Raw genomic sequence first — 24887 nt, 5'->3', positions numbered from 1 at the left:
TTGATTCTGTAATTACTGCTTTGCACACTTTTGGCATTCTTTCAATAAGCTTCATGAGGTAATCACCTGAAATGGTTTTCCAACAGTCTTGGAGGAGTTCCCAGAGCTGCTGAGCACGTGTTGGCCCTTTTGCCTCTGTGGTCCATCTCATCCCAAACCATCTCGACTGGGTTTAGGTCAGGTGACCGTGGAGCCTAGGACATCTGACACAGCACTCCATCACTCCCCTTCTTGGTCAAACAGCCCTTACACAGCCTGGAGGTGTGTTTGGGGTCATTGTCCTGTTGAAAAATAAATGAGGGTCCACTAAACACAAACCAGATGGAATGGCATGTCACTGCAGGATGCTGTGGTAGCACACCACCTCCTCCATGCTTCACGGTGGGAACCTGTAGAGCAAGGCCAAGGGTTTGCAGCGCTGTCAAAGCCAAGAGTGACTACTTTGAGAAATCTAAAATGTAAGAGTTGGGGGAGGTAATCAATTTTTTCTTAATTAATTCGTAATTCTTCATAATTCCAAATATCTTGCTTCATGTAATTGATATATCTACAATCTAGAAAGTAGTAAAAACAAAGAAAAACCATCAAAAGAGAAGGCGTGTCCAAACTTTTGACTGGTAGTGAATATTATAATAGTAATAATATCTTCAACAGTCAGTGCCTCTTGTCAGTTTCTGTAAAAGGTCAATACTTTTGGTCAGAATTGTGGATTCTGAATGTTATCAAAAAGCATCATGACCTGGGAATATTACCAGAACAACCCGAGTGTTGGTGTTGAGATGAGCTTTGAGATGATGTCATTTGTTTAATATGTGAACTTTGCCACCAAACATATTCACTGACAATGAAGCAACATGAGGAAAAAATGCAGTTACATTACTAATGTCCTTCTACAAGCAGGACCACCACTCGGCAGTGATCTTAACACGTCTGGAAAATTGAAGCATTTTCTAAAATAGTTTACATTTTATTGTTGAATACGATTTAAAAACTACATGTATGGGTTCAGCAGTCAAATCCAGTCAAATCAAAGATAAGAAACATGAAAACAGTTTAATGACTTTGCCACAAAATACAGATTTAAAACACACCCTCTGATTTTAATTCAGGATTCTCTGCATAATGTCGGTCTCTTGAAATATCCATACTTCACCAATGCGCAAGTAATTTGCAAAAATCCGACAGCAAAACAAATGTGTTTCAGCACCTGAGACTAAAGCAGGGATGGGAACAATATTGAGATCCTCATCCCAATTTCAAAGCAAATTAGTCTGTGAGTGAAAAGCATGCTGGGTTAATCCTGCTTGTCCCACGACGCTGCTGCAAAAAGGAGATGCTTAATCTCAAGAGTTTCACTTCCTGATTAAAAAAGTTAAACCAAAAAGCATCAAAAATGAGCTTCCTCTGTTTTCACAGCCACCAGTAAACACGAGCATTAGTACAACTATGGTTTAAAATTCTCGTCATGGCATGTGTGAATATGGGTTTTCTTCTTTGTTTCTTTTTTATTTTATGCATATTTCTGTAAATATGGTGCAAAATGTCCAATTTTTGGCATTTTGCATCATAGGCTCACCTCTGGTAACATTTTCATGCCGTTTGTTGACTTTTTTGAGTAACTCCTGGTAACAAACAGACAAACCAATCACGTAGCCTCCTCAGCAGAAGTACAAACACCCCCTTTCTTTATCATACAATTATTACAATATATAAACATTGTTATAGCTTCTCTAGGGAACTTTTTTTTGTTTGTTTGTTTCAAACACATTCCCTATTTATTGTGGAAAGGTGTATAATGAACATTTGTCACATTTCCCAAATTTAGTATTAAATAAACTATTAAAATTGGTCCTTGGAGCTAAAACTCATAAATACATTCTGTCCTCTAATTGTGAAAATGTGATTATATTTCTGCAAACTTTGTTCTTCTACGACTGATGGGCAAGAACTAGAAGTGGAATAACTACTGTGAGGAATCTGACACTTTCGATACCAAAGTCGCACACACTCTCCAGCCTTGGCCAAACAAAACTCCAGTTTATCGATTGCAGAGGCTGTTCGGTCAGTATCTCTGACAACGTTTAAAAATCTCCACTGAAGTCAGTCAAAACTGATCAGCTTCTTTGCTCTTCGGTCTTAAAATCTGGAGCCAAAGTCCAAATCTTCCTCAACTTCTTCAAAATCTTCTTCATCAGCCGCCACACCTGAAACACACACAAACATGTTGAAGTCACCTCATATACCAGTAAGAGTGACGTCAGACTCAACTTATTTGTGCTGAAACTTCAGTGTGGTTTTTAATGTGCTCAGGTCAATGATTTTAGTCCGTGTGAGGATTTTGTTTTGTTTTCCAACTATTTAAAATGTGTATATAACCACGTTAACTACATACCGCAGCAGAAGCTGATGTTTCTCAGTGTGTCGGCGAGGTCATCGATGTCGATGATGAAATGGCTCATGCTCTCATAACCGAGCTCTGGAAGCTCCAACTTCGAGGCTCTCGCCATCGCCGCCATTCTGTAAACAAACGCAGAGACTTCATGTTAAAAGCTGTACTGCTTTTAACTTCATTAAAGCTGTACTGTACCGAACATTTCAGCTGCAAAAGTTTGTTCCCCTTTAAAAAGAAATACAAAAACCTGAACTCTCATGTAAAGAGATGCATTGCATAAGACTAAACTGCTACGTCTGCAATAAAAGTGAAGCATTGTACTTTGTGTTAATTTATTTTCAAAAGCCAAACCCAATAAAACATTTAAAATGTCACTTTACTGTAAGCCTGAGTTTTAACATGGAAAATTGCAGAAAGCAAGAAAGTGAATTTATGAGTTTATTGCAGATAAAAAGTAGCTGCACATTTTTAAGAAATTGATCATAACGGTCATAAATTAAATGAATTATTCTTACTTGAAGTGTAAATTCCACACGAGTAAAACGACAACAAAACAGTAAAGAACATAAAAGGCTTCTGCATTTAGCACAAAATAAAATTTCATTTTGAAGCATTTTAAACTCAAATCAAACTCGAGCAATACATACTTCTTCATGAAAATCAGAATCAGAACACTTAACAATCCCTCAGACTTGCTGCTTGTAATAACAGAGTCTATCAGCGCTGGCAAACTATAGATATTCTCACCTTTTATATCCAGGTCAATATTAAAAATAAGACATGCTCAGTCGTGTTAAACTCATTTTTCTTTAGTTGCTTCTAATCTGCAGCCAGTGTTGGATCAATAAAACCAGCGCTAAGTATTTAATCAGGCAGACTTCCATCTCAGAGACTGATGGAGATTTCAAGTAAAAGGCCAAATGTGACTCGATCTATCAGCAAAGCAAACGCACGCTGACCTCCAGGTATCCCCGCGTGGCTGCTCGCTGACTGCAGCATTGTTTGGTGTTTTGATCTCGTGGCCCCAGCAGGGTCTTCTGCTCCACAAGTAATTAGTATGAAAGGGCCAAACATCTGACAGAGAGGGAACGACTGTTGGGGAAGGTTAAGACAGTACAAAATCTACATTGTATATATAAATCAATTAATTTTGTATCAATCACTATAAATAGATTTTTGAAGTGAGCCGTCTCTGTGTTCTGCTCATTTTTGCTCTTTTTATTGGTCGTTCTTGTTGTGCTTTGCAAAAGCAAACGTTTTTTCCAGGGGAGATGTCTTTGAGAAGCACGTGTACGCAAACATTTCAGCTACAAAAGTTTGTTTTCCTTTTTAAAAAAAAGGAGCATGTTCACCTCAAGCATGTGTGACAGACATGAAGCAGTGTGGAGAACTTTATGCCGCCTATAACATCGTTCAGCCTGGTGGTGGTTCAGTGATGTTTTGGGGAAGAATATCCATGGAGGGATGCACAGACCTCTACAGGCTAAGCAACGGCACTTAGGTATCGGGATGAAATCCTTGGACCCGTTGTCAGACCCTACACTAGTGCAGTGGCAGAAGCATACAGTTGGTTCCTGGAGGATGATGGAAGTGACACTGTGCCCCATGTTGACCTAAACCCAATAGAACACATCTGGGACATGCATCAGTCCATCCAGTGGTGCCAGGATGCACCACAGACTGTCCAGGACCTCAACGATGCCCTGGTGCAGATCTAGGAGGAGATCCTCCAGGACACCATCCGTGGTCTCAATAGGTGCATGCCTTGACGCTGCTATGGAGGTATACAGGCATATGGGGGCTTACAAACTACCACCTTGAGTTTCTGCAATGGAATTTCGGCAACACTGACTTTTTTCACTTTGATTTTCAAGATGTCTTTGGATTCAGCCCTCTGTAGATTGATGAATTTTTACTCCTATCAAACAACGCGGCATCCTTTCATTCCTAACACATTACTCGGTCCATATCAGCGTGGATTGTTGAGCGATTTAATGTTGGAGGTCATATCAGTGAAATGATTGAACACCTTAAGGTTGGAAAGCTTTCCCAAACCTATGGAAATGTATTTGTGAGACACTTTTTACAGGACTCCATCTAGACTGAAGATGGCTGGGTTAAAAATTAAGGTTAGATCAACTTCTCAGAGTAAAAAGTAAAATATTTGACATGCAGGATGGAAAGGTCACATTCACAATCAGAGCTTCATCCACGAGCACTTACTTTTCCAGTATGGCTTCAGCGCTCTGGTATTGGAGAAAAGTAGAAAAGAGGAAAGAGAAAGTTAATTACATTGTGCTTCAGTCATCTCTGCCAACAACATCTGTCACAAGTATTTGTCATAGACGTCACCGTGCTAAATGAAAACATGGATTTTTTAACACTGACAGCTGCCAGAATGGCCTGATGGTGTTTACTACCTGCTTCCACTTGCTCTATCTTCTTTAACACCTGTTCTGGCATAAAACAGCGACACCTGAGGCTCAGACTTTCTCTCTCCTACAAACGCACCGGCAGACAAACACATTTTCCTCCGTGGAGACGCAGTGACGCAGACATCAGCAGTAAAGATGCCGAATTTAGTAACAACCTAAAATCGGGTCAGGGACACGTGGGTCATCCAACTGTCGGCTCTCAGGTTTTATGAACTTATTTCAGGTTTTAATCAGTCCTCAAAGTGTGCCATAAAACCTTTTCTCTATAGAAGAGCCTGAATATCTGTAGTGATAATAATACTTGGAGCTTATGAAAACACATTTATGTCAGTCCATCTACATTTTACAACATCGTATTTAATCATGTGTGCTCTGTCCAAAGTGAAAGGCGTGAATATGATCTTTATTACTGACTTTTTTCAGGTGGTAAAAACTGATTCAGGCAGCTGACTGAGAAAGTTGTAGCTGGATTAATTCTGACACAATCTGCATAAATCTAGATTAGTGGAACTGATGTGTTGTAATGGTAAAATATTCACAAACAGGCAAAGTAGCCTGTTCTTTTAGTCCAGCTGAAAACACCATCGTTGAAATTTTAGGGCTTCTGTTTGGTTTGAAATACTCATTTGACCACTGCCCCTTGGCTGGGTTCTTGAAAAATGCCAACCTGTTGTGCTTTTACCCGTTCTGCCAGAATTATTCATCATGGATGGGATGTTTCTGTCGTCTATCTGGATCTAGATAAGGGACAGACCTCCCTCTCTCTGGCTATGTCCATCAGCTCTTCTGGGAGGGAAACCATAGTATTCCCAAGCAAGCTGAGACAATCTCTCCAGTGTGTTATGGGTCTGCCCCAGGGTCTTCCTCCAGGACTTGCTCAAAACACCTTATTTAGGAGGCATCAACGAGGCGTACTATCAGATTTTTAAACCACATCATCAGGTTATTTCTGATGTAACGAGTAGCATCTCCAGCCTGAGCTACTTACGCTATATTTAAGAGGTACGAACCTCCCACTGAGTTCTCACCTAAAGATGAGGTCAACTGACTACATGAATACACTGAATGAACCACGATTTCCATGATTGGATTATCTCTTCCCTGATGGCATGGCTGTATTTCAAGATGATTCCAGAATTCATTTGGCTCAGATTTTAAAAGGATGATTCGGGGTGCATGAGGCATCATTCTCACATATGGACCATTAAGAATCTTTGGCACATGTTGGAGAAGACTTTACGCATCATCAGTACAAGATGTTGGTTAAAAATTAACACCACTGTGGACGGAAAATGAAAAACGCTGTAACCATGCCTTAATATATCGAAACAATACCTTGGTGACTGCGAGCTGTCATCAAAGCTAAAGTTGATCCAAAAAATGCTAAAGTGTGACTTTTTGGTTGGCCGGGCAGGGACACAGTGCATCAGGAAGCACATCCAATGTTAACATCTGCAAAACCCAAATATGGAGCTAGCTTAAAGTGTATATTATTTATTGTGTACGTATACTGTTATAATAATGAATGATCATATTGAACATACTAAAGTTTCAAATAACGAGGTAACTGTATGTAAGCGTTGGCTTCAGACTACTCTAAAAACCCACTTTCAGACAGTTTTATTTGTACTCCTGGCTCTGTATGATGTCACTGAGAGAGGATACTCGTAATGTGGTCACACAGTTACCCCACTCACCCGCTGTTCAAACCGTCAGTTTACGAGGGACAGCCAATCTGAAGAAAGTTGGCTTGAACCGAGAGAAGTGGCTGCTCTACATATAGTTAAGGGTATGTTACCCTTACAGTACCTGTTAGACGTCTAGACATATTTCTGATTATTTCATAAGCAAAGATGTGTTTAATCCTTGAGTTACTAACATAAAATCCACTAAAAGAATAGTTTGTGGTGGACCACTAGAGGGCTCCACTCACACCCAGTGTATAGGAAGTGTGTTCCTGTGTTTTTGCTTCTTCTTTTTTTGGTTATAAGAAAAACTGATTGAAAAGAATGTTCCATCACCAGTATTTTCATTTCATTTCTATTGTTGAAAACCCAAAATTGAAAAAGTTGACAAATTTCAGTTGTACCTGTTTATTCTGACCATGAAAAGAAGACTGCATTGAACACTGTGGGTAAAATGGCTCCTTCCATACAGAAGGTAATACTTATTTAACAGGTAAGACCCAGTCTGCAAAAAGTGCATCAATTGAAATATCCTCAGATCATGTTTTAGAACGAGGACGAACTGAGTGTTTGCATGCAATGCCAGTATAAATAAAAAAGTCACACTTTTTTATCTAAAGTGTGACTCATGTATAGCTCTAGGTCATTGTTGATGTTCTTCAGCTGTTGTTGTTAAATTTGGTCCACTTACACAAGGGCACGTCACGAAGGATGACAAGTTCAAAGATGCTTCGTGAGTAATTTTGAGATTCCTCAACATGAGTTAAACTCGTCTCCTGCGGTGACTCCATGGTGTTTATTTTCATTATCACCATCACACCGTGCTGCTGCTCCGTCAGCCCGGTTCTTATTAATTTGAGCTACAGCTGAAGTAGTAATTTTTAAGAACACCTACAGATACACAGTGATTAAAACAGCAGGAAAACAAATCAGTTAATTTAATTTATTCTTGCTGAGCATCCCCGTGCTCAGGCCGGGCTAGTTATTGTGTGTTTTCTACATAATTAAGTGTGTTTTAAAAGTCCATACATTGAATATGGAATACATCAAAATGTATGAGCGTGTGATTGATTGGTGGATCAATGCGGTGTACTTGAGGGGCTGACCTGCTTCTCATTATCTCTACACGAGTGTGAATTAATCACAGGAGCGTCAGACGTGATGTTTGCCTTTAAGCTATTCAGGACCGGAGGAGACTCATGTGTCCTTGGGGGTGTTGTTGAAGCAGAGCGCCCGATGGAGAGGCGTCCCGCTGGGCTCGCTCCTCCACTTTCCCTCCTCGCCCTGCGGCTGTATACATAAAGCTCTTGATCATCAGTGAGCATGGATTATCCTGTCTAATGAGAGCTGAGCCTGGGAAAATATCGATGAGTAGAGGGAAAGCGGAGGAGCACGTGAAGAGTGCGGTGAGACTGTTAAATAAATAACAAAATAAACTGTTGATTTAAACATCCGTCTGTGGTGCTGTTGTGTCATCGGTTGCTTTAACATAATTAAAAGAGGGCCAGGTGTCATCGAGCAGCGAGTTATTTAAGGAAGCCTGGAGGCTGATGTGGAAAAATGAATTAAGCTGTCAGCTAAAAACAGGAATTAGAATTTAAATATAAAAATAAAACGTTTATATTCAGTCTTTCTTGATGGTAAATAACACGCTGACCATCTTTCAGGCATACTTTAGCACATTATGCAGTGAGTTTTTGAGTTTTTTTTCCCATTTCCGGTAATTATGTGTTCTTGTATTTACTGTAATTATGTGAACAAATCCGAGAAACGTATTTAAAGAAAAGGCATTAAAAGGGCAGCCGAGTGGTTGGAAAACAAATGACCAGTAATTACCTGTTGGCTAAATTTAAAGGCTTTAATGATGGGCTAAAAGTAATAAAGGGTTTGCTGGTGCTAATCAATAAAATAGATGTTTGAAATAGATCTCTGAAGTAGCAGATAACATGTTGACTTAGCTATAAATATTGGATGAATCGTCAATATAAATAGATTAGGATGGAAAAGCTCAAAGTAATTAACGAACACTTCAGGTAGTTAGACACAGACATCTGAAAGTGATAAACAGCAAAGAGTAATGATAGTGGGGTTGCTTGTAATGGAACAGCTAAAAAATAATGGTTTAAAAAGAAGCTAAATGTAGTACAGGTTTGACTCTAAATGGGACAAAAAAAATTGCAGTAATGATTTTAGTACATTAAAATTGGAGTGTATAAATTTATAGTAAAAATTTAGTAAATTGTAAAAATTTTCATCATGAACTAGATACCAGCATAGCGTGCAAACTGGACCAGCAGCCAACCTTCATGGAGAGGCATTCGACTCAATCCACTTTGCTATTCTCAAAAAAGTAATTAAATAAATGTAATACATATTTACAAGCATATATGTATAGCGCGCTAGTATAATCATAGAGAAATGTATCCAAAACCAAAGGCAATGGAGGCAAGTGAACTCACCACACACTAGAACAACACATTTCTAATTGTTTTGCAAATTTTCAAGGAGCATAAAGCTTTAAAACTAGTCTGACAAGCCGATAAATGACCTTTTATTTAATTTCAAAGAGACTCTTTGCACACAAATCTGACCAGCACAAGCCCGTCCACTCAGTGTCCTCCTCCCTCATGTTGGTTACCACGATCGCTACAGAAGCACTCAACTTTTGCAAACCCAATATTGGTGTTTTAAGTTTTCCATTACCAAACTGTTTTAATGCACGTTATAATTGAAGTGAAGAAGTACAGCGACTTATAGAGTGGGCCTGGACCCCGGAGGTCTGTCCACTGCTGGTCCCTTTTCCAGCAGAAATCTTTGGCCCACCTAATAATATTCAATAAAAGAAAATACAATAACGAATCAATGAATCAATCTCTTGCTGGAAGACTTAGAAGTGTAAAAATTGGAGGCAGAAATTTCTGGACTCTCGTTTGTATTTTGCACCAGGAAGTGTGACGTTACAAGGCCCTTAGAATGGATTGCATAATGAGGCTTATTGTGTGAGCTGTTCATTTCATCTGAGCCAGAGGTTTGAATCATGGTTAGGTTTACAGTCCTCCTACTGAAAAGAGGAACAATAACCACGTCCTGTGGAAAGATACAGAAGCAATGGGAAAGACGAGGAGCCGTGCTGATGCCTTACTTTGATTTACAACAGAAATATTTCTTTGTAAAGATGCAGAAATTCGATTTTAGGATGTTCACCTTATGTTTCAAAGATGTACATATCTTTAAATGTGAATGTTTAGACACACACCTCACATTTGCAAAATTAGGAGGTGTACTGTGAGAAACACTGTAGAGTCATATTTGATCAAGTCTGGAAACACAAGGAATCTTTTTGTGAAACTGCAGTTTTTTCCCACCTGTATAAACAGAGGCATGTGTGGCTCCTCCATGGACTGTATGCCCGACTCCACCAGCGTGACGCCCACCTCCAGGTGATCGCTGTGCTGACGGATGAGCGACTGAACATGTTTGAGCTTTTCATCCTGTTCTTTGGTGATGAGACCCACCAGCTCCTGCTTCCGCTCCTCCAAGATGGCCACCAAACGTTCAAAGTGGCCGCTCAGGTGTTCTCTCTGCCGCTGGCCGTTTTCCTAAAGAATGATGGCGTGACAGTGTTAGTCATTTTCTAACTAACATGTCAGATATCTAATATTATTCATCAGTCCCACTTAAACTTCACCATCATTGTTTCCAGTACTAATTATTAAACATGGATGAAGCCACCACGACATCACCCAAACCAGTGTGTCTTTCCTTTAAGATGCAAAAACTAAATCACAGAAACCACAACACAGCTAGTCTGTGTGCTCTTACACCTAGCCTCAGTCACAGCAACTTTTTTGTAACTGAGAAATCAATTTCAGTTTATTGCTGAAATTAATGTTATCACACCACATTTTGCATTAGCTAAGTTTGATCCAGGATAGACTGATTTCATCTACTGATTACTGTTTGTCTCTTTAAGGAAATAATTATCCTTAACAAAATTAAATTATGTTTTTTAAGGCAGTACAGACTAACAATGAGGGTGATGTGGTGATGATCTCTCTTCAGTAACTGATTCAAGTTGTTTTATGTTAATTTCATTCATATAACTTTCATTGTCTTGTAACTTGTATTTTTTGCGTATTTCTAATAAATTAGTTTTTCCTCATAAATGTATAATTTCTTTCTTACATTTAACAGTTTTTCTTCTCACAAATTTATGAGTTTAATCCCAAAACGTTCAAGTTTTTATTCTCAGTATTTGACACTAACTCAGCCCTTTCATTGTGTTTTCTTCAGCGACCCTTATATACTCGTACAGCTAAAGCAGCTGGATTTAGACATGAAATTGCATCCTTTGCGCCTCATGTGTTCATGTCTAACCTCTATGGTGTGGCAGATTGCTTCCATCTGAGAGATGACTGCCTGGACGTTGTCATTACTGGCCACCAAGATCGCAATGCCGTCACTCAGCTCCGTCTGCAAACATTCAGAGCATCACTGACATCAGTTAATACGGAAACTTAAAGTTAACATGGAAAAAAAATTACAAAAACAAACCTAATGTGTTTGAAATCGTCAGCTTTGATAACATCATATCCGTCAACAACGAAATAAGCTGTCAGGAAAATGTCTGCTATTTCTTACCAGTGAATAAACAAATAAATGTCATCCAGCCCAAGTCCAAGAAGAGCTATTCAAGACATATTCAAATTTCAAGACACTAGAACAATTATAAATTATTTTATTTCCTTTCAGTTAGACTATTGCAATCATCTTTTAACACCTACCAACTAAAAATGAATCAACAAGTGTTAAATTCATCATAATGCAGAAAAAGTGAGCCCATTACCCAGATTTTAATGACCCAACATGCGTTTCAGGAGGGATTTTTAAGCTTTATCTAATGTTTGCTCTTGAGGCTCCTCAGATATGGAGCGATCTACCAGAGCAGATCTTTAAAATGAATTTTTAAATGTTTCCCTACATATTTTCTAAATATTTGACATTATATTTTAGTACATCCTACCCAAGCTGCAATGATCTTACACAGTGGTGAGGCGTTTATTGCTACTAAACTTACAAACATTGGCAATCACCTCAAAGGTCTTCACCCAAACTCTGCTTAATGTCAAGGTCACATTTTTTCCATTCTCAGTGAATTTTAATTCTCACGATACAGCGAGTGACGAGAAAACATCATGTTCTTTCTGTACTTCACACTTTACAGTAACCTGTGAATTATGACGAGCCATGAGCCAGATGAGCTACTGCGTCACTGTTATTCTGGTATTCTTAACTGAGAGGCACTCTGTTGTATTCATGGTGACATTATAAGCTGATAAAATACTGTCGGAGCCCCAGTTATATTTTATAAAATAAAAATTTCAGCATTTTTTCCTGCCTCTATGATTATATGTTAAAGTAAAACACTTCAGTACCGCTATTTTTCTTAAATACAATGTTGTTGTTGTTTTTTTAAATGTTATTCATATTTAACAGTCTGTGTGTGATTTGTGTTTTGGAAAAATGCACTTTTGTTCAGATATGGTTGGTTTCAATCCTTTAATTCTGATCAGAGGTCCGTGATTACTTTGAGCTTTTCACTATTTTCCTTGTTTGTTTTTTATATTTAAACTACTTCTCTTTGGACTGCAAAGACGGTTTCAACTTTTGCTTTCGGACAGACACAAACTAGAAATAAATTCCACCTTCAAGAAAATCTGACAGTCGACTGCTAAGTGTCTTATCATTCTCGCAGATGCTGACTTTAACTCAAACCTCTCTCATAGTAATCGCAGGATTGCTCCGCAGGACGAGTACTTTCTCATTAGTAACCGCCGCCACCAGCAAGCACAACAACAACATGAGTCATCAACATGCATCTGTTTAGAATATCTTATGACATCATGCATATTTTTATAGCCACTTTACAGTTAGAGTGCGATTTGATGAGCTGCTCGTGTAACAAACACTCTCGCTTCTGTGCCGGCCAAATGAGATCACCAAACTTTTTTGTTTTTCAGATTGCACAAAGATGGGGAATCAACAACTTTCAGGAGCCTCATCTAAATTTCAGATGAGTGAATCAGATGCAGAGTGAGAGATGGAGAGGCCGGCACTGAAATGTCAACAAAGCCAACTGCTCGATAACATGCCGGACGCTGCTGCTGCCATCTGCATGACAAAACTGCTGCACTTTGTCTTTGTGTGACTTTGTGTGTTGAAAAACAGAAGTTGCACTTTTAATCTGTGCACAGAGCAATGCCACTGATGTTTAGATGGACAGATGATCATGTACATGTACTGAAGCCTTGATTTTAGTGGTTATATGTATCCTGTTCGTGTGCTCTGGGTATTCGATCAGTCAGCTCTTGGTCTCGTTTTAGCTGCATCATAAACACAAAGTCATGTATAATGTAAGGTCTTAAGTTTGATCAGAATAATCAAAATTGAGGTTAAAAAATGTCTTAAATTTTCACATCCTAACAGTTGCTGTGTTTCTCTTTTTAGTCATGAATTGGTTTCCACAGTGGGAGCTGGTGTGCATTTTGCCGAGGAGGAAGAGGAAAAATGTAAAAATAGAAATAAGATAAAAAATGCTGGAAGATAAAGGTCATCGTAAGAACACACCTACCTGTATTTTTCATGGTAGAAACTATTTTACCAACTCTGTGGTGATTTGACCTTTAAACAAGCTCAAGCTCTCGGAGCAGGGCTCTCTGCAAATAAGCTGAAAATAAACTTAAATGAAGGTAAAAGAAGTTGATGTGAGGGTGGAAATGTGAATTGACTGAGCTCATTTAAAGTATGAGATGGAAATAAGGGGTGAGAATCACAAATGAACCCTGGGAAAACAAAGATGGGGCATTTATATCAGCAAGCAGTGTTTTATTTTGAAAGCTGACTGGATTATCTGTGATCTTCACATGTTTAACTTCATATTTAGATGTGCTATGAGCGAGTTTAAAGTGGATCTATTCAAACTGTTTGAACAGTATTTTTCCTACTCTTTGCGCTATAATGTAATTTTTCATGATATTTATAATATACGAGCATCATCCACCTGTTGTTTAAACCTTCTGATTGCAAGGGTCGGCTAGTTAGAATAAAGACTGGTTAAAAGGAGAGGTAGGAGAGCGAAAACAACTTGGTTTAGTCAGGCGTGAAGTGGCGCGAAGTAGAAACTGTATGCTGTAACCGTCCTTCACCTTCTGTCTCATGTAGACGGTGCCGAGCGGAGCCACGTCACAGTCTCTGTGCTGTCCGAACACTTTGCACATGGAGCAGGTCGGCGTCTGGCAGGACAAACAGTAGATGTTGATCTTCTCGTCTTCATGTTCTTCACACATGAGCTGCTGCTGCTCTGGCTTCATGCTAACAAGTCTGCAAGATACAAAAAAAATATCACGTTTAATGTAAAGATTGCTCCAGGGAAATTTGGATGTGGACATAAAAGCCTGGTAGGTTTATATAACAGGTTTCTGTCAATATCACACCCATTTGTAGTAAGTTTTAATATTTACCATAACATATTAGGAGTGAAAAAAGTATATTTTAAGTCAATCTTTAACTTAAAGCAGCCTGTAATTAAAATGTCTTAAACTCCATTACAGTAAATCTAAATAAGGTTGTAAGAAATTAAATTTAACATCCCACCCCTGCAGATAGCCTGCAGCAGCAAAGGCAGTTGCACAGTAAATCACATAGAAAGTTCAGATGAAAACCAGTGTTTCACTTACAAAATAATCCAAAAGTAGCTCTTTTTTATAAGCTGTTAGCCATCATTTTAATACCCTTAAAATGTGACTAAAAGGAAACTTGGCTCATTTTTAATCTCATTCCCATGCATAGCATGCACAAGACTTGGCATCATTGTCTGTATTGTTGAAGCAGCTTAGTTTACTTCTGTTATCACTGACGTACTTTGACGTCAGTGGATGATGGAAGAACTGCATAAAGATTTTGCCAGAGGTGGCAGCTGTCCCTTTGCCACCTGCAAATCAGGAATGTCACTGCTCACTTACAGCTCAGCTGGTTTCCTTTATTATAGCTTTAATATATACAAGAATAGTGTATGCATTTAAAGGTCATTATCATTGCTGTCTCCTTTATTTTTGCGCGTGTGATTTGACATCATTCTCCTCCCAGATTGATCACTGCCAGACATTTCACTTAAAAAAAAGAAGCTGACTCGGACATGGATAACTCTGGTGCCACGTAGCTTCCGAGAAACAACAGCTAAATTTAATGAAACAAACTGTCCTTTGTACTCTGACGCAGGCATCTCTGACAGAAACGATGATTAAGTTATGATAATATTTTTCGCATGTGAAAAAATGATGAGAAAACCACAAGTTACAAAAGATTTGTTTACATCCGTGTGAACAATCACATCTATTTTAACCCACACGGATAAAGAGGGGACTCCTGTCCTACTGTCGCTCTTCTTTTTTATCACTGACTCACTCAGCTTCTATTCTGAGAGGCATATTTACACTGAGGACGATCTGTTGTGGTAAGTGTGGAGAGCAGATGTACTAAAGAGCCTTCTGCTTGAAACGCTTTACTTTTTATACGAAGTGGATGCATGTGGAAACAACTGTCATACTGTCATTTCTACAGTGCTCGGGTATTGGTTATACTCAGGTGGAACAGTTACTGTGTCAGGTTCCACATGAGTCAAGCTGGGGAAATATTTGATAACTGATTCTGGTTGATACACTTATTAAAAACGACTCTACTTTTAGACCTTGTTCAGAATTTGTGTTTCTTCAGCCAAAATCTAAATATTAAACATCTTTCTGTTTACCTATTATTAAAAATCAAATGTGTTACCTGCAACAATCTGTAATAATCTGTAACTACAGCGAAAGCATCAGGCGTTTCTCGTTACTCTTCATATCTCCAACATCTTTCCTTGTGCACACAACACATCATTCTCCTGTGATCATCAACCTGTGCATCAAAATGTATTAATATAGCAATAAAGAAAATACAATAAAATATAAAACCAACACGTGTCTCAAGACACGTGTTGGCTAACATATTTTAGTCTGTACTTCAAAACTGAGTGACTTGTGCTTGATTTTGTCTTTAAATATGTCTCTGGAAATAAAGGAGACAAATAACCCAAAAATGAACGCTACAATGTTGTTGTTTATTTGATTATGATTATGTTGATTATGTAAGCACGCACGGCTTTGTCGTTACTGCTAAATATACTTTATATCAGCCACAATGAACAAGAACACAACATACAGTATATGCATACATCACTTCTGCTCTGCTGACAAACATGCAAACCCAGAAACCTGCTGTAATAAAATACGATGCTGCACTCTGCAGGCAGTCACTCATTACTACAGCTAAGTGCACACTCAATACACATGTTAGTGTTTTTAAATGATGAACGAAGAATTTCAAGATTTACAATCAGCATAATGTTTAATTTAATGATTCTTCTGATTACTTAGATTTGTATTAATCTCATTACATAATTATAATGTAATATAAAATAAATTAGTTGGATGAACTTGCCCTGATTAACTTTTGTGAGTTACCCGGATTGGATGTGGCAGTTAGTAGTGAATCAGGATTGGTTTGATGAGATAAATGTTTCTGAGGAAGGTGAGTCCCATAGTAACAACAAGAAATAAAAACAGGTTGTCTTGGGTGTCCAATGGTACAATTACTTGATTTTGGTTTAATACAACTAACAAATATTATTGGGAAAGTGCATTCAAAGACTGAACAAGCTGTTTCAGATTCTCTCCCTTCAAAACAACCCTCTCCTGATTGGCCAGCTTTTGCAAATAGAAGGTTGACTAGTAGGTGGGTGGGGCTTCTGTAATTCCAGCCACTGAGTCTGGGCCTGAGATGAGCGCATTATTAGTACCCTCTCATTGACGTCATACAGAAGCAAGAGTAGAAAAAACTGTCTCAAACTGAGTATTTTATCTCCACCACACCATTGTATCTGGTATTTGCAAAACAAAAGAACAATTCTGCTTAGACTTTATTAAGAGGCACAGCTTCACCAGAGCAATCCTGTGGCTGTATTGAGGCATCACTACAATGCTAGTGTGCCCCTGAAGACCCTCAAATATGTACATGTGATGACTTAAAAAGTTCACTAAAAGAAACATTTGCCTGGGTTACTACCCCTTCTTTCAACCCTCCCTCGGTGGGTCATTCACCTGGAGGACTCCTGCTGTCTATAGATGTCGATAATGTTCTCCACCAGCAGGTTCCTCTGGAGGCCATAGACTCCATGGCGGTCCAGCACCACCTCATGGCGGCACGATGGACAGCGAAAGCGACCGCCACTGGCCGTCGCACTGGAGGAACCGCGGGAATGCCACAGAGGATTAGCTGACTGGATTTAAGAGGGGAAAAGAAACAAACTGCTTCAGACTGCTTTCTGGTGCATTTCTGTTTGGTTGCACATATGAACCCAGTATCAGTGTAGAGAGAGGAAGACTCTGCTTTGGCTTATATTAAACTTATATTAAACATCTATAGCCAGATGGCAATAAATGTGACCCACATCTGCAGTTTTCCACAGGCCACATTTGGCCTTGACAGTGCTGACTCACCCTGAGTCAGCACTGTCAGTCAAGGCCTCAGCTCAGCCACAGATCCACTTTCCATGAGCCAGATGTTAGGTGTGTTGTGACATCTGGCCATTTAACTGCAATGTTTGTGCCCCTAAATTACATTAAAATATGATCAAATCAAATCAAAATTTATCTATATAGCACATATTAAAACAACAGTGTTGACCATAGTGCTTCACAGTCAGTAAAAACATGAGACAATTAAAACAAACAATAATACAGGACAACAAACAATAGGTAACAACACAATAAGCTAGAACAGCCAACTAGTTAGAATCAAAGGCTAAAGTAAAAAGATAAGTTTTAAGACGTGATTTAAAAGACTGGAGAGACACAGCAGTACGAATATGAACAGGGAGGTTATTCCAGAGTCTGGGTGCCACGGTTGCAAAGGCCCGGTCACCTCTCGACTTCAGTCGAGACCTAGGTTGTGCTAGGAGCCTGTGATTGGACGATCTAAGTGCTCTGATGGGATTGTATAAGTGGAGTAGTTCAGAGAGATAGCTGGGCGTTAAATTATTCAGAATTTTAAAAGTGAATAAAAAAAAGAATTTTAAAATCTATACGATATTTAACAGGGAGCCAATGTAGTTTGGCTAAAATTGGGGTTATGTGTTCATAGATTCTCGTACCTGATGTAAAGAAACAGCTAGAAGAAAGAAATATTTTTACATTAGAAAAAGCCTGAGTTTAGGTTGCTGTTGGTGTTGATTAATGACTAAATCTGATTTCTAAATTTCAAAAGCGTATTTAATATACAGATACTATCTGCTAACATGGAAGTGGACTAGAACAAAATAAATAGTGTCTGTTTGGGTTTTCACTCCATCACATTGTAGCGTGAATCTAAGCTCACTGCAGACTCTGAGGATGAGTGTAGATAAAGGGGAACGCCATCTAAAACCTTTAAAACTAACCCAGAAGGTCGTCTCCTGTTTTCTTTTAGTCTCACCTGGAAGATGTCATTGGCACACTTGCGGCAGAGGTTGTGCTGACAGGGCAGGATGACCACAGGTTTGGAGAACATCTCCAGGCAGACGGGGCAGATCAGCTGCTTTTCCAGATTCTCCATGGTTGCTCCGCTTCCAGCACCGGGCCCAGAGCTGCCTGCTGTCGGGTGCTTAAAGCTGAGAGCAAAGCTCATCACCTCCAGTGGTGAGGAAGATGTCAAAGACGTCAGGAAGTTCCGCCCTTCTACTCTCAAATGGCTGTAAAGTTAGTTGCTTTTAGTATTTTCCACTTAGCTGTTGCGCCATTTCTAACCCCAGTTGTCCAACACTTTATGCCACAGCCAGCTTGCCTGAAGCCCATGTAAAGACCCTCCCACACACCTCAGGCCCACAGCAGCCAGCCTGTCCCTCTGTTGGTATTTTTAGCTCCTCAGTTTGTTCTGGCTTGGGTTACTGTCTAAACTGCGTTCCTGAAAGTCTGGGAGTGGCAGGGGATCACAGCAGGGTTCGGTATCTGGGTTCAAATTATTCTATTTTTATGAAGTCTGATACTTCAGAGGGGATCCTGGTGACATAATGCAACCTGTGACAGCAAAGTTTCAGGTGATTAGCATGCTGGCATAAACAGCTTGAAGCATTACTCAACTTAGATGTCTGTTTGTTCCTGCAGAACACGCTGAGTATGCAACATCTCTGTTCATCCAACTTTCTGAGTAATCTCACCAGGAGATTAGTCAGAAAGTCGGAGTATTTGTTGTGCTGTATTTTTCCAACAAGCCTCCTTCTTATTTGGAGCAAAGCAAAGTGTGAAAATATCATTTAATCAAAGATATTTAATATCGAAACCACTAAAAACAAACAAGCAAAGCTTTGCTAAATAATGAGCTGGGTACAAGTCAACACAATAAAGCATTTTTTCCCCCCACGGCTGATTTATGTTTCTTGACGACATTCAATTCAGTAAGAACTTTTTTTTTTTTTTTTTTTAAATGTACCAAAATGGTTCAAATTTTAAAAGAAATTCTAATAAAGTTAAAATTTTAGTTTGGTTCTTAACTTAATGTTCATTTTCCACTCTACTAAATATATAAATGTGAGGTGTGCAACTGAGTCTTCAAGCAGGAAGGCAGAAGAAGAAAAAAAACAAAGTCCGTCAGTAACCAGATCCTAATAATAAGCTGAACAGAATCACTGGCCAAGCGTCTCTCCAAACAAACAACGGCTCACAGGACATTTAAACTCTATAAATACAGAAATATCAGTCAGAGACTAGATAACCGACTCAAGAACGCCATCTACTGTTTACCCTCAGCACCCTCAGCCTCAGGAGAAAGCATTTATTGAATATCTGTGTCAAATGTGCAAGAAAACCTCAGATTATATCACATACAGGAGCTTGGACATCAAAGCAGGGACGTGACTACAACTGAGGAATTTCTTTTTGGGGCTTAAACTTAACAGACTATGACTGATTACTACTACAACTACATCATGTTATGGACCACTCAAGTCATTTTAACTAATGTGAGGGCAAAATGTGATCAGAAAAATCAAGTAATGTGTTGTGAATATTAATATTAAACACTAAAGACGTGAAGTTTATTAATGCAGTCATGTTAAAGAGCAGAGGTAAGATGACTACTGGCCTAAAATTAAGAATAGTAAAGTCTATAAATGTATGAAGCAGTCTGAATCTGTATTTATTTCACTGTATACTATCTGCACATTGAGGCGGGACATTGTGTATGTTCTTTTTGTCACTGTCTGACAATGTAACTATGAATTAACTGTTTTACAATCACTTTTATGCTTTCATGCTCTGACCTGGTAAACTATCATTGATTACTCATGCAGAATCTAAGCCTGATCTCGTTCACAATGTGACCCAGAGACCCCTTTGTGGCCTTCAACCTGTCAGCATACAGCAGTGAGGTCTGTTCCCAGGGACAGACAAAAAATAACAAACAAAAAAAACAAAAACCCTGAAGTACTTGCTAATCAACAGAATGGAGTCGGCAGAACTGCTAATGGGCTAACGGGACTATTAATAGTCTGGAGTGGAGGGCTGCTGCAGTGAGCCAAACATACAAACACAGGGATTAAAGCTGAAGACCTCCGTGTGACTGTTCTGTGATTACCTTCCTGTCAACAAACTTTTTATTTATTAAAAATAAATAAATAAAAATAAAACCCACCCTGCACCCTTACGAACACCAAATGCAGCTGGGCTCTCATTCATTTACCATATAACCTTTGCTTTAGTGTTTATTAACGTGATAATGGTTGTCAACACCAGCACCACCACACATGCTATTCTCTTGGTACTGTTTGCAGCCGTTTCATTCACTATTGATGGCTCTGATGACAATGAATTGCTCTTTATTATTCACTAATGGTTCAATTACTTCTTTTTTCTGTATTTTCAATTATCTCCATTTTTTGTATTATTATTTTTGTAGTATTATTTTAAATTTACTGCATCGGGAAGAGCCTGAAAAAAACAAAAACAAAAAAAAAAACACCACAACAACAACAAAAGCCTAAATAAAGAGTGAAATAGACTAAAAAATAAATAAATAATAATAATTCATTTAGTTAATATTGTTATAATTTTTATTTTTTTATTTTTTTTTGGTTGTTGTTTTTTTCCTCTTTTTTTCTTTTTCTTTTTTTTTCTCTTTTTTTTCTTTTCATGCTTATAAGTTCACAAATGTTAAAGACAGTAATTGTTCTCGGTTGATTTGTATAAGCATGTTATGTTTAATTTAAATGCAGAAATAAAATTTAAGAAAAAAAAAAAACAACAAAAGCCAACATAACTGAATAAACACAAATCGTGAAGCGACCTGCTGTGGCGACCCCTTGTGGCCAGGGAGCAAGCTGAAAGTAGCTTTATGCATCTTATTTTCTTAAGTGGTGCTAAAAAACTAAAAGTGTAACCCTTGACATAATTTACTAAGCAAGCACAAACATAAGACAAAGTTACACACTAGAAGTTATAAAATCCTGTTGTTTTATTTGGTTTCTATAATAAATTTTACATGTGGTCCACAGGGAACCACAACAGTCAGCTCTCCTATTTATCAATCCCCAGTTTCATCCAAAAATGTCTTTATCCAAATTCTTCTAAATTTGTTCACTTTCTTTTAAATTTCTTCTTCTTAAAAAAGATGAGTGCAACGTTTTTTTTCCAACCACTCAGCTTATCCACAAAAAGAAATTAGCTCCATGCTAATTGTTTTTAGCATACGCCAGTGGTTGTAGTAACCCTTGTGGTGTCCTCGGGTCAAAAATGGTCCCTAGGTGAATAGCAAACAAGTACATGGGAATCCCGAGGACACCACACAAACAGTGCATGCTGACATGTTAGCGTCAAACATCAGCAATTCTGTTAAATCCTTTCATAAAACATGTCGCCTAATAGTAAGATTTAAAAAAAAAAAAAAAAAATCATTTTGCTGTTTTATGGTGTTTAAAAAACTAAACAGTATGACTTTGAGTGCTCACCATCATGCTTAAACTCTAATCATGTAGCAATAAATGAAAATGAAGTGCTCCGTTTCACTTTTGGATGTTATTATGGATTAAAAACAACTATGACATGCAGACGTCTGCAGACGGTTTCACTCAGAAACAAGCGGATATGTGAATAAAGAGAGCAGATATGAAGTGACTGATAAAAACTTATCAAAGGTGGTTTGTTTTTTCACAATATGATCGTACACGTAGCTCTGCATTCATTTATTATAACACACCGGGTAATACAGAAGAGTTTTAGAAGCCGAATTTAGATGCAACTATAGTTTTGGCCAGCACAGATACAAAAAAAGACCAACTAGCATTAGTACTCTAAACAGGACTGTAACGCTCCACATGACAACAACTGAACAGCTTCCACATGATGTCAGTAAACAATGCTTGAGGTTTGAAAACGTTAAAACAATCTAAAAATAACATGGGAGTAAAATATCGTTTTTTATTTAAATTAGAGACTAAGCAGTAAAAAAAGCCAAGTATCAGTAACATCAGAAAATAAGAGGCCAAAAAAAAAGACCTTAAAAGAGCTTAGTGGGGTTTTATTTGCTCATCTTCTTTTTCCTTTCTTTTGTAGAGAGGGGCAAATAAATAAGAACAAAATAAACTTGCAGAGTAATAATATTGGTATATGATTTTAAATTCTGTTTCGAATCACAATTTCAAAATCGTTACATCCCCATTTTAAAATGCATGCACTACTAAAGGAAGAGTTGAACATTTTGGGAAATGTGCATTTCGTGTTTCATCAATACCATTTTAAATCACTAACAAAATTAAGCCAGTGAAGGGCCTTAACACATCATTCATTTAGTGGCCAACAGAGGGCAGCAACTCCAGTTTCACAACTGTATAAGAATAAGAACTTTATTTATCCCGAGGGAAACTCTTTTGTCATGTACATGCTCAAAGTAATTTTCAACTGTAGAGAGCATGCTAGACAGGCTGCCATCTGAGACGGCGCCGTATAGATGTCTAAAGGAAATGGCTCTACGCTCTTTTAATCTGTGAGTTTACAGATTAAACACGTGGCCTCGATCGCTAGTTCCACATATTAATTTTGGGTCCAGTTTGTAAGTGGTGACCTCATTAACAAACCAGAGGCTGCTTTACTTTGTAATTGACAAGTTGCTAACCTATGATTGTGCAATATCATTGGTTTTTTAGTCAGACCCACCCCTCATTCATCATGCACAGTTTCAAATCATAAAAATGGCAAAAACAGAAAAACCCCTCGGCTCAAGCCTTCATTAACACAAAGGTTGACGCTGAGGTGGTGATGTCCATCTTTTAGTTACAGTCTGATGGCAAGAAAGCATTGAAGCAAATACATTTTTAAAACAGATTCCCCAAAATGTTGAACTACTTCTTTAAGAAAAAAGGTTTGTCATTTCAGAAGACGCCCAAAGCCATCTATTCATCCATCCATGGAGATGTAGCAGAATAATGCTTAACACAATGTGTTCTGTGTTTTGAGCTTTTGTTGAAGTAAATTGCTTATTTATTGGGCTTCATCTGTCTTCCATTACAGCTTTTGAGTCAAGGAAGAAAATCAGTTTCAGACAAGTCAATAAATCAGTGCAAAGTGGATGATTCATGGAAAATGCTGGCAGCTCAAACTCTCACCAAAATCACATTACATCATTAGTAATCCTCACGTCTCAACCTTAGATGGCATTAAATCTATCAAATCACCCGTAGGGAAAGCAATTAAATCATTTGCCATCTAGAAGCAATTAGCTTTGTCATGAGCAGATCCACTGACATTTTGAGCTGGACAACACAGACATTAGCATGTCAACGATAGCAGTGACTCAATAAGTTTCTGGTGTCCCAGATTAAGAGCTGAAACAATTTGCCAACTGCGCTTTTCTTTGTCTTTGCCTCCAGATTTTGGATGAAATAATCTATAATGGAAACTAGTGTTGGATATTTCTTACCATTTTCTCACATTAAACGCAAGCAAAAAGCAATAAATAAATGTTAGCTGCAGCTTTAAAGGTGCAGACACACTGAATGACCAACTGTAATTAAAGAATGTGACTGAAATCTAAAAGAGGAAAAAAACAAAACATGAAACCAAAAACAATACAGAGGAAAAGTGCGTTTGACTCAAAGAAGGTGTATAAAACTGATGAAGCCAAAAATCTCTGTAGTGTCTGTATTTATTGTGCAATTCAAGGTGTGTCAACACAAACACTGATCCAGATTCACTAAAGCATGAAGGAAGAGCGATACCAAGTGTGCACAATGAGCAAAGATGAAGAGGAGAGCCGAATGCTTCAGGTTAGATTTAATCAATCGTGCTCATGCATTGAATTACTTTAGACAAAGTATTCCTGGGTGATTCTGCAAAATAACAGACAACAGTGAGTGCATTTGGGGCTTGTATTTTTAGTCACTGCTGCAATTATTCTTGAAGGTACAGCGCTGCCAGGGTCAGGTTAGTACATAAAGGAGGACTTTCCTGCCCAGAAACTAAGAACAGATCAGTAAGGATGCAGGAATGAATGGATCAGTCCTGCAGTTAAAGGGCGAGTGCCTGAAATTTGCAGTAAAGATGATTGATTGCTTGCTCATTACTCTTTTTAAAGGCTGCAAATAAATGTCCAAAGCATCCCCAAATAGAAAGCAATAGTGGTGCAATTAAATCAAGAGATTGCCCTGCAATCTAGTCTTAGTGAATCTGGAGCTGAGTTCATAGATCAAGTAACTTTCAGGGTTTCTGCAGTTCTGAATGTAAGAGGTACAATAAAAGAAGAAAAATGGCAACAGACCCGTCTGACACGGTGCATAGACTGAAATGCATAATATACACACAGCTTTGACAATCTGAACCGTGGCTTACAGAGCAAATGGCATTTCTAGAAACTATCGGCCTGGGCTACATGAAGCTGTCGGCTTTGGTCTACCGAATAATCTGACTGCAACACAAAAAAGAAAACAAAACAAAAAAAACCCCGCAATATATATATAAAAAAAATAAGTAAATCTAACAGAAAGTTATTTCTAGTTAAAAGACTATGGCATCTGTAATTGTCCATTTCAGTCGGCAGATTATTATTGGGGGGGTACTTTTTATTTTTTCCCCGCTGAGGGTGGCACATGATGTCATAAGGGCTCGTGTTCATTTACAGTTTGCATGTCTGCAAGCTCAGCAATTGTCCCATGTTTGTCGTTTGAGGTGAGTTCCAGTGCTGTACAAGAAGAGGCATGCAGCCGTACAAGTTGCATGCGCGCCGGGGTGGAAGCGTCAAGTCCACTCCTGATTGAAGCTC

The 24887-nt window shown here is 38.4% G+C and overlaps 1 protein-coding gene across 1 annotated transcript; it reads right to left on the bottom strand.

Annotated features, from left to right (window-relative positions):
• Positions 1 to 874: 874 nt before the first annotated feature.
• Positions 875 to 18329, bottom strand: trim54 (tripartite motif containing 54). Its single transcript, XM_085382498.1, has 8 exons — positions 18078 to 18329; positions 16706 to 16884; positions 13718 to 13892; positions 10890 to 10985; positions 9878 to 10111; positions 4616 to 4638; positions 2393 to 2517; positions 875 to 2204 (listed from the first exon to the last, which is right to left on the bottom strand). Exons 1-8 carry the CDS (start codon positions 18267 to 18269, stop codon positions 2137 to 2139), a joined length of 1092 nt encoding a protein of 363 aa, XP_085238624.1. The 5' UTR covers positions 18270 to 18329; the 3' UTR covers positions 875 to 2136.
• Between the last annotated feature and the right edge of the window lie 6558 nt (positions 18330 to 24887).

This window comes from Rhamphochromis longiceps, linkage group LG15, assembly GCF_057381845.1.
Source record: "Rhamphochromis longiceps isolate RC_006_pf linkage group LG15, R_longiceps_female_GT1.1, whole genome shotgun sequence".
Taxonomy (NCBI): domain Eukaryota; kingdom Metazoa; phylum Chordata; class Actinopteri; order Cichliformes; family Cichlidae; genus Rhamphochromis; species Rhamphochromis longiceps.
Note: the sequence above shows the minus strand (reverse complement) of the source record. Positions and strands in the feature narration are given on the sequence as shown.

What these genes read in the sequence shown, in the direction of transcription:
- trim54 (XM_085382498.1), bottom strand. Translation starts at nt 18,269, where the DNA reads ATGAGCTTTGCTCTCAGCTTTAAGCACCCGACAGCAGGCAGCTCTGGG. An exon ending in CCGTCTACATGAGACAGAAG is followed by an intron (nt 10,986 to 13,717) that starts GTGAAGGACGGT and finishes GAATGTTTGCAG; the next exon opens with ACGGAGCTGAGTGACGGCAT. An exon ending in GCTGAAGCCATACTGGAAAA is followed by an intron (nt 2,518 to 4,615) that starts GTAAGTGCTCGT and finishes GTTTGTTTACAG; the next exon opens with AATGGCGGCGATGGCGAGAG.